At 43.0% G+C, this 14,063-nt stretch overlaps 1 protein-coding gene across 7 annotated transcripts in view; it reads right to left on the bottom strand.

Annotated features, from left to right (window-relative positions):
• TBC1D5 (TBC1 domain family member 5) overlaps positions 1–14,063 on the bottom strand; it is a 2,783,701-nt gene that overhangs the window by 1,544,959 nt on the left and 1,224,679 nt on the right. For all 7 annotated transcript variants that reach the window (XM_069648897.1, XM_069648892.1, XM_069648893.1 and 4 more), the window contains one exon: positions 8,923–9,040. In XM_069648897.1, coding sequence (XP_069504998.1) covers positions 8,923–9,010 — 88 coding nt within the window. In that variant the 5' untranslated portion in view covers positions 9,011–9,040. The remainder of the gene's footprint in view (positions 1–8,922; positions 9,041–14,063) is intronic.

Raw genomic sequence — 14,063 nt, 5'->3', positions numbered from 1 at the left:
GTGTCTTAGAAACATTTGAGAACACCCTTAAGTAACATCCGGGAAATGTAGGGAAAGTGTGGCACGAGGTGTGCAAGTAAATTAATAATTATGTAAATGTGCGGGATGTGTGCTGTACAGCGAATTGTCAAATGCAATAATATTTGGGAGTTGGAGGAAAAAGGTCTTAAATCGTTTTTAGCTAAATATAACACTTCCTGTTCCCCACATTGCATAGGATCAAGCTGGACTAAGGTGCTGCATAGACTACAAACACTGGACATAGTGGGGTCCTTACTCGAATCACAACATTCAGCAAATTGTTTCAGACAATGTTACACAATACCAATTACTTGAGAAATACAATATGCAGTTGAAAGCAGTTTTTTGCATTTTATTATAAAGCGCTTTCACCAAAGCGATGCACAAACACGTTCCACAAACGGACGGTTCACAATTCAAGTATTATAAAATAGAAAGAACATGGGGAGGAGAATAGAGAAATGCGGACTCCGAGCCGAGGGTCAGAATTGAGGAGAAATGATTTGAACATCTAGGGGGAGAGAGTTCCAAAGCCTGGGTGCCAGCAGAGAGAGGGAACGGAAATGGAACGGGCGCAGCAGAGCTTAGGGCTAAAAAGTAAGTACCGATTAGCAGACCGAAGATGCCTAGGAGGTACCTAAATTGAAAGCAGAGAGGAGAGATAAGGTGGAGCAAGGCCATGGGTGCTTTTGTAAACTATGGTAAGAAGGTGGAACAGTATGCAAATTCCAAACCTACGCCAAGATGGAGAGTAGAGAGAGGACGAGATTGTAGACTGGGGAGAGAGCAGACAAGAGTGTGCGAATCGCAGAATTAAAGATGGAACACAAAGGGGCAAGGTGGCAGGAAGAGAGACCAATGAGAAGAGAAGAACAGTAGTCAAGCTGAGAGAAAATGAGAGCAGCTAAGAGAGGCTAAATTGCATTAAAGGACTAAAAGCGCCGGGCCTTATGGATGTTGAAGAGCTGGAAATGGGATGACTTGGAAATAGAAGCGATAGGAGTAGTGAAGGAGAGGAAGAGTTGAAACTAACCCCCAAGTTACAGGCAGCACGACCAAAGGAAAGAAGTGGGAAAGGAAATACGAGGAGGAAGAGGAGGGGGAACAGGGGAAGAAGAGGATTTATGTTTTATAGACGGTAAGAGAAAGAAAATGATCGTTCATCCAAGATTGGATGTCGAGAAGACAGGCTGAGATGTTAGTGGATGAGTCAGTAAATGACAAAAAGACAAATATTTGGGAGTCCTCTGCACAGAAGTGGGACGACTAACCAAAAGAGGAAATAAGGGAGGACAGAGGAGTGGTTTAAAGAGAGAAGAGAAGAGGGCCAAGCACAGAGCCATGAGGGAGGCCATGACAGAGAGGATAGGTAGAGATTCTACCAGGAAACTGAGAAAGAGTGATCTCTGATATAAGAAAACCAGCGTATGAAAGAACCAGGCCCAAACAAAGATAGAGTAGAGAGAAGAGTAGGATGACTGTCACGGTTTTATTACACGACACACACCAGCCAGGGACACCTTCCCCGACAATGAATGTGGAGTACAATAAAGCGCTTTTTATTTTTAATAAACCACAGGTTCTTTTATTTGGATTAGGCCTCCAACCCGTCTCGCACCCATCCTCCACAAACACCCTGTGTCACAATGGACCAGGAATCAGGCCGGTGTGTATCAATAAGATACTTATAAAATTATTTAATGGAAAAAGGAAAATCAATTTTACAGCCACTACTGTTGTGGTACACAATTGCACTAATCTCTACAAAACTATTCAGTGAAGATATACTGTTTACAATTCTCACATTATTTAATGGCATCACAGAAAAAGAGCAATTTTTAGAAAGAGATAACCTCAATGGTTAAGCACTCCCACATGCAACACTTGCACCCAAACATTAGCCAACTTGATTCCTTTGAATGGAAGGCAGTGGCAAGGAGTAGGCATAGAGAGAAAATCGGATTTTGAGTAAAGTCCACCACCCCATGATGGGAGGGCTGCTAAGAAAGTCAAAACCCGTTTTTGGAACAAAACGGCAGATTTGGATTTTGATTACTACTCACACGGCTACTCACAACTGCTATGGATGGGACAGAAAAAAAGACATTCATGTTGCTGCACTTGAGGAGATAGGGAAACTTAGAGACTACTAGTCAGCACACAAGGGCAACGTAGAAATCAAGTAGGAAAATGGATTTTGGGGAGAAAGCAACTGCAAAAGAAAAAATACAAACAGCAAATGGAAATTTGATTTATACTGGATTTACAATGAAAGGCAGCTCAGGGAAGGGGGGAAACTCAGTTTTCATTGACACAGAAACAGACACACGACAGATAGATTTGTAGGCAAAAGGGATTGCTCTCAATGGGACTATGGTTTGGGGTTTTCAATGGGACAAATGCAAATAGGAATTTGTGGGGTAAGGAACACAATACATGGGAAAATGTGCGTTTTCAGTTACAAGGAGACTAATGCTTTTGAGGCAATACTTTAATGACTATAATTATTAAAGAAAGACACTATGGACAAGGGGGTTAATTTCGAATTTTAACCAACTTGTACCGTGAATTTCAATGGTGAATTAATTGATTTACCTAAGAATATGCTAAGGATTTACACAGAGGTTTACCAACGGGAATATGCTAACACACAGGCTAAACACGGGTGACTGAATTACACTAGCAATGTGAGGTTTACAATTGGGTGTTCAATAGGTTGCCAATGAGGTTTTCAATGGGTTCAATGCTACAAAAAGAAAGGGCTGGGGTTATTTGCTACTTGCAAAGTAAGCCTTGGTTTGGGATTCTGGAAAGTCAGCTGGATCTCAGGAGCCTCTGGACAGCTAGGCAAGGGATCTGGTCACTGCACAATCCTTTGTATGGTTCAGCTGCCTCCTCTCCGCCCTCCTTCTCCCGTCTCTATGGATTTCTGTGTCCCCTAACTTAGTACAGCCCCCCTTATATAGCCCAAATGACATCATTCACTTTACAATCTACGGGGGGGGGGGTGAGGACTCTATAATTATCTCAAACTCCAGGATTAGACATTTTACTACCCTTTGTTCTCTCGGCCACTTTCTGACAAAAACCCAGTTATGTCTCATAACTCCATATTTCTACTAGCCCATCACATATGCATTAGATATGCGGTTTGAGGGGGTCATAAGGAATTAGGTAAGCCGATCGCCAACTCTGTACGAGGTAGCATGGCCCTTTGCCTCATTTTTGCCATTTTCATAAAATGTATAATAGTTATGACTTTGCAAATGATCACACACATTCCTAATTTCACTTTCCATCAAATCTCATGCGTGTCAAATGTTCCGAGCAGCCAGAAACTAGTCTTAATTGGCCATTTCAATCCCCAAAGTCATAGGAAAGTGCACTATAGCTCTTAAAAACTGCCTGGAAATTACATAAAAACATAGCATAAAATGAAATGATTTCTCATTCTAATTATTGCATAAATGCCTAAAAATGGACTTAGTCCTTTAATGTCAATTTGGAGGATCTGTCCCACTCTGTGGGAGGGGCGCTTTAACCTCCACAGCCGATGACCAGAGATTTTGATTACCCCCCTTTGAAGTTGTCAGTTTGTCCTTGGTAGTGGGTGGAGGAGTAACTCAAACCTCCCAGTTAAGTTAAGTTTTTAACAACACTTGCTTTCTTTGAAATCCTTGAGCCCGTGCCTTCAAGTCTGGCAGAGCAGGGAATTAGAACGCCCTCTGTACATCACATGTCCTTGTAGGCTGATTCACTTGTAGGTGCGACATTCAGTGGAGAGCGAGGCTTTCAATTAAGAAGTTTCCTGCCTGAGACCAAAAAACTTTTTTCCAGTATTGTGAGCCTCTTCCAAAGTGATTGAAGTCTTGTGGGTGGGAACATTGCTTTAGTCAATCCCCTGCCCCAAACGATTTTTCACTGACATTTCTGTGCGAGCACAGCTATCCTTTCACAGTAGCTTTTTAAAGTCAGTTCTTTACTTTTTTCTTTTTTACATGTGTGCAAGCCGTTTCTGTGTCTGATGTTTAAACTTCTATCTTGTATGTCACAGAATTCTTTGATTTGTCCTTTTTGAGTGAGTTGGCATTTGCTGTTGGTCCATTAACAATGAGGGGTAGGCCCCCTTCCACAGGGCTCTTTGATTTGACACTGAATAAAAGAAAAATCCTTTTTTTTTCTTTTGTAATGTTTTAAAGGGCAGATGTTCAAGTGAAATGAAAAGCAAAAGCCTTGTCGGGTTATAGGACTGCAATTCTTACCCCTCATGTGAATGAAAAGTACAATAAGGCCGTTTTTGATTCAGTGCATAACTTCATGTCATTCAAGTGAAACAAAAGCAATGCAGGGCCGTTTTTGGATTGCAGGATTCAACTGCTTGTCACTCATGTGTCAGGGAACAGCTGTTTTTGGTGCAGAGTTTCAATGCAGTTTTTCAAATTAAAGACATTTCTGTTTAGGCCCTTTAAATCCACCGCCACATGACGTTCAGCGTTGAATGTGGCAGAAAGATCATGGAGGATAAAAATATAGGAAAACATAGAATGGCAGTGGGAAAGAAGAATTGGAAACAATAGTGCCATTGCCATAGAATCCTGAGGGCAAAAGCCAGATTAGAAGGGAGAAAGTAACCAGTTAGAGACAAGCTAGGAGGATACCTAGCTATAGACCACCCATTCCATTAGCTTGGAGAACAAAGGGAGGAAAGAGAAGGGACGAAAGTTAGAAGAGGGGGTAGGACTGGAGGGAAGGTTTCTTTAAGATACGGATGATGGTAGCTATCTTGAAAGAGGAAGGAAAAATAGCTGATGAAAGAGAAGAATTAACAAAAGAAGGTCATGTCAGGTAGTAAAAAGAGTAGATTTTTGGGATAAGAATGGAGGGAATAGGAATGGAGGGTGAAGCAGTAGGATGAGAACGAGTAAGGCAGTGTCAGAATCAGAAAGAGGGGTAAAGCAAGAGAAATTATTTGATTAAGAAGGCGAAAAAGTCAATGAGGGTAGGGACAGTATGAAAGCATGAGATAAGAATAGTAAGTCGTTTTAGCCAGTTGATGCGAGAAGTCATAGGAGTGCCAGAGATGAGAGGGATTTGCCAGTGACAGGTGTTTTTTCTACTTACGTGCCACCCAACACAGAGAGGAGTTAAGTGACAGAAGTTCAGACGAGAGCCAGGGTTGAGGGGCTAGCATGAGGTGCAAAAAGGCATCAAGGGTCTTTACAAGGGTCTTTACAAGGGTAGATTTCAGGGAAGATACTGCATCATCAGAGGTAAGAAGGGAAAAACGTGTGGGTGAGGGAGGCTAATAGAGTGTGAATAAAGGTAGATGGTTTAAAAGTAGAATGAATCTGACGCGTGCCGTGTAAGGTTAGAGGGAGAAAGGGTAGAGTAGAGAGAAGAAGGAATAGGAAAAAGAAAAACAAATGGTTCTGAAGCTGGAAAATGGAGAAATATAGCATCAGAGGGAAGGGCAAAAGAAGAGAAAATAAGGTCTAAACAGGAGCCAGAAATATGTGGTTGGGGATAAAAGAGCTGAGAAAGATTGCAGGAATCCAGTAATGGATGAGAAGTCCCCTTCCCTTAGAAGAAAGAAGGAACAAGAAGAAGGGCAGATAGAAGAGAGCGGAGTTCATTAGAGAAGGAAGCAAGAGACTCCGGAGAATGAGAGACGGTAAGAAATGTATTTGTATCGCACCAGTCGCCCGCAGACATCAAGGCACTACAAAAAGACGCCAAACAGTAAAGACATACAATGGCGGGACAACTGGCAGAGTGAAAAGAAACAGTTATATTAAAGTAGTGTCAGTATGCTTTTACTTGAATAGATGAGTTTCCAAATTCTTTTTCCCGAGAACTAGTGAGGTTGGAATCTAATCTCAGGTTTAGTGGTAAATTGTTCCATTTGCCAACAGCAACTGTTGGGAAAGCTCTGCCTAATCCATTTGCCCTCATATATGGGTACCACAATTTGGCCCGTTGTTTCCGATCTGAGGGTTCCACCTGGCATGTATCGGGAAACTTTGGATTTAAGATATGCCGGGGCATTCCCGTGGAGACATTTATGGACCCGTGTCATTGCTTTAAACTGGTCCCTGTCTTCCATCTTTAGCCAGAGCAAATCTCTTCTGGCGTTGCTAATGTGTTCGGTCTTAGATCTCTGCTTGACGACTCCGACAGCATTGTTCTGGTGTGAGAGGGTGATTGCTCTGGCTAGGGTGGCACAGGTCTCCTCAGCTAAGAGCGGTTTAATTGCTCTTAGGTGTCTTGGGTAATATGAGCAATTGTGCATCGGTGCTCATAGAGGCCTCAAGGTTTAGAGAAGGAAATAAGATGATATCCAAATGAGGGAAAGGGGTGTCAAGACAGAACAAGGGGTAGGGATGCATGAAGAATGGCATAGTATTGCCAGTCCTGCCGCCTCCGCCGGAGGCCCGAGGGGAATGCCAAGATTTGGTAGCAGAAGAGAAACGGGCAGCAGGAGTGGTGGAGTAGATAGGCAGAATCCAGATTTCGATGAAGCAGGAGCAGTAGAAGCGGGTGTAAATTATGACTGGCATGACTTGGCCGCAATGTGCTTAGACACAAACAATGACTTCGTAATGTTGAGTGCAGCATGCAAAATGCATGGACAGAAACGTGTTTTCAATGCACACAGCAATGTACTGGAATCCGGGTTAGAAAAACAGTGGTTTAGCTCTAAAAGCTTTTACCAGCCGTCCGAGTGGCACATGCTTGGAAGAAGTCACTGCGTTAGTCAGAGTTGGAAGTGCATATTGCACGAGGCAATCCGCACATTGCATGCTGGGAATGTAACTCCAGAGCACTCTAAATGGACGCTCAGAGGGAGGGGACAGTGCTGGGAGTTGGTAAAAACCCACGCAGGCTTTAGGGCGATATATGGACACAGTTACATGGATTTTGCAACACTACCTGCACAGTTAAGTGAATGATGTGGGAAGAAATTGTTCTTACGTGTGGGGGAGCACATGTGTAGGAAGGAACCGTTATATGCACATCTGTCGTAGGGAGGAGAACACATGTTAAAAGATGGAAACTACTTTTTGGTAATGTTTTGCATAAAAACTATAATCATTAGTAGCACACAGTACAAACGCTCAGGGGTCACATATTCAGAACACTGTGTGGGGGCGGGGAATCAAAAATAGTTCAAACCAAAGGCAAGAAATCCTATCCAGACTTGGCGAATTGTTCACCAAAGCACGTGCAACAACAAAGAGGTGATGGCTGGAAGGTTTAGAATGAATCTTAACCACTGGTAAAGCTTTGGGCAACCCTCCAGACCACTGTTCTTCGCCTGCCAAGCCATTACAGAAGGGGAAAGACCATATGCAAATCAGGCTTGGCCCCACCCCAAAAGGGGTAGTCCAGCCCAAACTGCTAGGCCACATCCCTTCTGCACGAGACCACAGAGAGTCTCCCAGGACCCTCCTTTTTATTTGCATATTTCAAGTAACTTTGGGTCTCACCCTAAGTTACTAGGGTAATCCAGACGTGGACCCCTTGCTCACTATTCTTAGAGAGGCACAGCTACACCCTCACTGATGAGGTTCAACCAGACCGAAACACGTGTCTGGGGTTGCTGTTGGTACTCTTGTTCAGAGGAGAATTGCCTAGCATTTCGGTGCTGGACTGCCCCAGGGCAGGACAAAGACTGATATGTTTGGGATATTTCTCCTCTGTAAAAGATAGTGAGATAAAGACTCTGGGTAAGGCTCTTGTAACCAGGACTCAGGTCTGGCATAGAGTCTCCCAGGACCCCCCTTGGTATTTGCACCAAAGCATGTGCACCAGCCGTAAACAGAGCCGTGCGAGTGTGCCCGAGCAGGCAGACTGCCGGAAGAGACTCGAGCAGGGTACCCTAACTTCCGGCTGCCCCTCCCTGCCGCCTTGAGTGAGGGAGCATGCAAAATCATAAGTAACGCCATCACCGGTAAGCCTGGATATTGATTAAACATGTCTGCAAGTGTTTGTAAAAGAGGGAGGTGGGGGGATGTGGAACAACCGGGCGGCAAGAAAGTTAGGTTTCTCTAGTGCTGCAGTTTAGTTTCTTTATTTGTACTGTGCACCGAACCCTGAGGTAACTGGGAGCCCAAAGCTTACACAAAGTTGCTTACATACAATTACATACAGTTTAGACAATAAAAAGCTAATAAAAAAAGTTATACAGTTCAGACATCAAGAAATAGTGGGGAAAGTAAGTGCAGGTCGACCATGGTTACAAAGGGTCCATGTGAGGATTGGGAGAGTAAAAAAAAATGCAATATTTTTAAGTGAGAAATTTGGAGTCTCAGGCTTAAATCGGGAGGGTTGGCATATATGTTACTTCAACCCCTTGCTGGTCATCCGCCAGACCCAGGACACCACCTGGCTCATTAAAAAGCGGCAGAGAGCATATCACACAGCTGCAATTTTATTTTTACTTTCTTCCACGTAAAATAATTCTAACCCCAATGCAATTCTGTGGGTGTTAGGACTCAGGACGATGGGATGAGGCGGGAGGAAGGGGAGGGACAAGGGAAGCCATGGCAGATTGTAGGTGGAAGAATAAAGGGTAGGTCGTGTTTGAACTGGTGCCCGTGTCGTGTGTAAGAGGGGCAGGGTGGCCTCGACGAGGCTAACAGTGGGGGAATTCGGTTTTCCGGCTTTGTGTGGAAATCTCCCTCCCTTCCTCCTATGGCTCAAGATGGCAAGTACACCACACTCCCGCCACCCCCTCACCAATGTTGATTTGTGGCCAGGAATGCTCTACACACATTGGGAGCAACCTTCCTTCCAAGAGATGTCCCTCTGAGCCCTGTGCTGTGGCATTAATGAACCGAACTGTGACGACAGCACCTGCCCAGTAGCCATGGCACGCTTTGCAACATACTGCTCTATTACCTGGCTCCTCCTTCCCCAAATCCATCTGGAGGGGGTCGATGCCTATTTCCTGGTCCTCTGGTTGCAGCGGGTGGCTGGATTGGTACATTCTGGCAGCTTGTGCAGGGGAGGCGACGACCTAAAATTGGGTTAAAAACAAATGACATACGTTTTAGGATACATTCTTATAAATATAGATCCAACGGTTATTAATGCTTTTAGATGCAAAAGAATACACATTCATTGATACACCTGCACTAAAAGAGCATCAACTTCCTGGGACATGTCTCCTCCGTTCATATGTGAGGAGACATCCTGTATAAGTCAGTGTTTCATTCACAAACCAAAGAGGCAGACAAAAGGTTCAGCGCCATGCATCCCGACGCGCCTCCATAGAATGCTCTACACGCGCAGAGTGTCAGGTCTCTCTGCAACACCCGAAGGAGGACAGGGGAGTGCTGCATCCCTAATCTCCATGGCTAAATAACGTGGCTTCAAATCCTTTGTTTTATTTATTTTTTATGTATTTTATTAATGTGTTATAGTTTATAAATATTACAAATCATAAACATAATACATGTATAATCCATATACACATCTAAATACAAATATTTAAAATATATCATAACTTAATACATCATTCCTAATAAAATCATGCACTTAGCATAATTAAAACAAAGGATAAAAGTACATCCTAAAGTCAATATTATAGCTTTGATATTTCATGTTATTTCCTTAATTAATTTCTAGCTTATTTATTCAGGGGGTACGCCATAAAACCAACAGCAAATACCCAGCACAACCATATCATTTAAATTGAAATCCTGAGCAGATTCTAGATCGCTAACCAAATGTTATACATTGCAATAAAAATCTTCAGGTTGGAAGCATTGACATTTTGCCACCAAAAGACAGCCTCCTCAATATATTCGATGTTATGTACATATTTATCGTAGTATCTTTTGTACACGCTGGACATCTTAGGGCAACTAGTTAGTAGGTGTTTCCCTGTCTTGGCCATTTTTCTTATCCTTGCACAGCCAACAATAGCGATCAGTGACAAGTATCTTACACACTGCGCCCGTAATTGCCAAGACTGGGAGCTGGTTAATCCTAACTAGAAGAATGGATCGTCTTAGTCTTGGCGCTGGGCATCAACTCAAATATTGCTGTGGTTTTTTTTAAGTATATAGCATATACTGTACAAACTGGTATTTTTTAAGACCTTCTAATCGGGCATAGTTTTCTATCCAGTCCCCAGATCAACTTTCCTTGATAGAGTAGATTTTACTGCAGGACGATAGTCTCCCCCTCTCTTGCTCCAGTTTATCTCGTCTAAGTACTTCTCAATATTTTCCTTAAAAAGAGACTTTAGACTCTCCTTGCTGAATTCCTGTCGCATAGATACCAACAACTGGTTACTAGAAGTAGTCATTAGCTTCATGTATAATTCTGCTCTTCTCTTTAATACCAAGGATTTCAATGAAGAGAGCCCTCATTCCAACCTAAGAATGGCCATAGGTATACAGGTAGGAAGGCCCATGATCTTTTTCAAATACTTGCCCTCAACTACCTGTAACCACTTAGGATAGATTGCCTGTAGGGCTTCAAGACCATAAACCATCATTGGTGCAAGTACTTGTTGATACAATAACCTGGCAGCCCAGATTGTAAAACCACCGTGTGTCTTAGTAAAACGATAGACGAGGGCCGTTATTTGAACAGCTTTAACCTTTCTGGCTTGTATGCATAATCGGTAGCCATTACCCTTTTCAAAGTCGATACCAAGCTACTTATAGCTCTGCGTATATAGTATCTCTAATTCTTGTACCTTTACGTTAGGGAAGGCAATATGAATTACAAGATCATTATTTTTAGCATACAGCCACAAGGCTTCCGCTGATCTCCGTAGTTCGCTGATTGTATGGTCAAGAATGACTCTGCATACGCAAGTACAGGGCATTGCTCAGATCCTACCTGTGGGGGGCAGTTATACACGGAGCAAATTGCCTGCGGCAGATCGTAGACAAACAGGTTATATAATGTGGGTGCCGTAACACAACCCTGTTTGACGCCACGATTCTGCTCAATTTCTGCCGTCACATTCCCTTGAGAGTCTAACTTTAACGAGGCAGTGTTATTTGAGTGGAGGAGCCTCAAATAGTACAAAAGGCGGTAAGGACAGCCTAACGATTCTAGTTTTTGCCATAACAACTCTCTTCGAACTGTCGAAAGCCGCTTTAAAATCTATAAATAAGGCATAAAGAGGAGGATTACCCTTTTTCCTGGCATTGGTGCATAGGGTGTCTAGTAACACCAATTAGTGAGAGGTAGAGTAACCCTTCCTAAAGCCGCTCTGAAAGCGGTTCAGTACCCCTCTCTTATCTGCCCATTCCTGAAGTTCTTTTAACAGGAGGCCAGCGAACATTTTGCCAGAGCAATCCAGCATCGATAGTAATCTATAATTTCCTGGCTCAAACCTATCACCCGTTTTATGAATTGGAATGAGGATTGACTTCTGCCAGGAACTCAGGATCCCCCCCATCTGCTAAAACCTTAACAAATAGAATCTTCAATAGCTGTGCCCAAAATACCAGATTACTTTTCATTGCACTATTTGCCAAGCCATTAGGGCCTGGCGCACAAGAAGATTTTAAACTTTTTATTTTTAGCACAAGTTGGTCTTGCGTAATTTTAAATGCAGGTCTAGGCGGACAGCTAATTGGTTGGCTCCTACCGACTACATCTGGAGAGCTATTCCGGTCCATCAAGAACCTTTTCCAGATATGCGCTCTTATGGGATTTATCATAGGGGTTTGCCTGTTACCCCTTGCCTCACCCAATTTTATCCATGCTCTATATTTGTTCTTAAGCATCTTACTAATGGAGCAAAAGGAAATATATGAAGGACTTGAATTTTTGGCCCTTCGAATTGCTGCTCTCAGAATTCTCTTAGCATCTCTGACCTCATAATCAAATTTATCTTAACCGGACTACCAATATCCATCCCTGTCCCCACTGCGACAAAAGCCGTAGAAAACAGGGAATCCACTTTTCGATGTAATCAACAGACATATCCTGAAAAATTATTATATCAGGATGTTGTTCAGGTGCTATTGCATTTGCCGCTTTTATTATATTTTTCTCTGACCAACAAATACGTGTAGCAGCATGGCTAGTTATCATATTTCCCAGCGGTCTCCAGTTGGATTCTGATTCTTTTATCTTTAGAGTCGTGAGTGACGCATGGTCACTCCAGCTATTGATATTTATTTCAAAATCCCTAACATAAGCCGCAATTTCAGGGGTGACAAAAATATAGTCCAAGGTACTTTAAGCTTTGCCACTTTCCCATGTTGATTTACCAGGATAGTCACTTAGCGATCGGCCATTGATCATTTCCATGCCCCATTGGTTAAAAAAGCGGAGCCATTGGAGTCCCACATAGTCAATATGTCGAGTGTAACATTTTACATAACAATCTTAAGTTGGGATTCTTTAAAGTCCAGTACCCACCCGTCATGTGACAGTTAAAATCCCCCATGGTAATCATGTATTTGTTTTACTGTTGTAATGACCAATCAATCCTGATCCCGTGCAGTGTTTCCTGCATTGCTTCATTCTGAGCAGCTCCCGGTGGGCAGTAAAGATTGAACAACAGCACTTTCCCTATTGTTCCCTCGATTACCATTTCAAATTCCACAGCTATAAGAAAATCATCAAACTTCGTAAAATTACGGCGGGACATAACATTATGAGCTATTCCAACAATTAAACCCTGTACGGGCTGCCACGTAGATCTTTTTTAGCACAAGACTGATACAAGGTATACCCATTCAGCACAATTTGAGTAGTGAGCCATGTCTCTTGGAGGTAGATGAGCGAAAACTTAGTAATAAATGGAAGATAACCTCCTGACGAAAATAGGTGGCTGAACCCTCTACAATTCAAGGACAAAATCATAAAATCTCATTCATTAGTGAGGACCACTGGCGGGGATTCAGCCAACCACTTGAGAATATTTTGGAAGTCTTCAACTTGTACTGGTTTCCCTTTTGAAATCAGGGGAACCCTGGGCTTGGTCTTTGATACCTTTGTAGGCTTTCACACCTTATGAAGTTCCTCAAGATCACAGGAGATCTAAATAGGATCCTTAAGGAGGGTTGGATGACCTCAATCTGACCATAACGGAACAATAATGAGGAGCTTTCCATTGGTCTTAGCAAGACATGATCGATCCAATCCCTCGCGGTTATAAACACACATTGCCATAGGACAATTCCTTTCTCACCATGAAAGAAAATCATCAAGACATTGATAGTTGTGTTTGTATTTGTTTATTACTTGTATCGTGCGCCGAACTCTGAGGTAACTGGGCGCTTGAGAGATTTAAGGTGACAGACAAAGACAGGCATACAGATTATCACCAACAAATGGACCCTGGTTACAGGTGGGTAAAGTACTTAACATACAGGACAGAATGTACAGTGGCAGGCTACGGAGGCTGGGCCAAGGCATCTAAGGTGAATGGTAAGGTTAGTGAATACATCTTACTCGGGAGGCTTGTTGCTCAGCCAGTTTTTTATGCTGGCTTAAAAAATAAGGAATGAGGGTTTGTGTCTGAGGGGGATGGGTAAAGAGTTCCAACGTTTGGCAGCTTGAACAGGGAAACTAGCACCTCCTGCTTTTTTTAGATTGTATCTTGGGACCACTAGGTTGTAGGACTGCGAAGATCTGGTAGTGCGTGTGGGTTGGTGAATGCAGATTTTGTCTGCCAGATATTTTGGGGCAGAGTTTGTGAGGCATTTGTGCGGGATGGCCAGGGTGCGTAGAGTTATTCTGTCTCGGATGGGTAACCAGTTGGCATTATGTCTGAGTGGAAATGTGGCATGATCTCGGAAGACTAAGTGCAGCTCTTAGTGAGCTATTCAGGAGTACCTGGAGTTTGTTTAGGTTATGTTCCGAGGAGCCCAGGAAGAGTGTATTGCAGTAGTTGATTTTTAAAAGAGAAAGTCATATGGCCACCTTTAAGCAGCTACTTGTGGATAGGTAAGATTTACAGCTGTAGATGAGTTTATTAGTGTAGGCCGTAGAGGAAGCAACACTATTGACCTGTCTTTTAAGAGAGAGAGAGAGATGAGTCGAGATAGACCCCCCAATGT

Source organism: Ambystoma mexicanum, chromosome 2q, assembly GCF_040938575.1.
Source record: "Ambystoma mexicanum isolate Mex_15411 chromosome 2q, UKY_AmexF1_1, whole genome shotgun sequence".
NCBI lineage: Eukaryota > Metazoa > Chordata > Amphibia > Caudata > Ambystomatidae > Ambystoma > Ambystoma mexicanum.
Note: the sequence above shows the minus strand (reverse complement) of the source record. Positions and strands in the feature narration are given on the sequence as shown.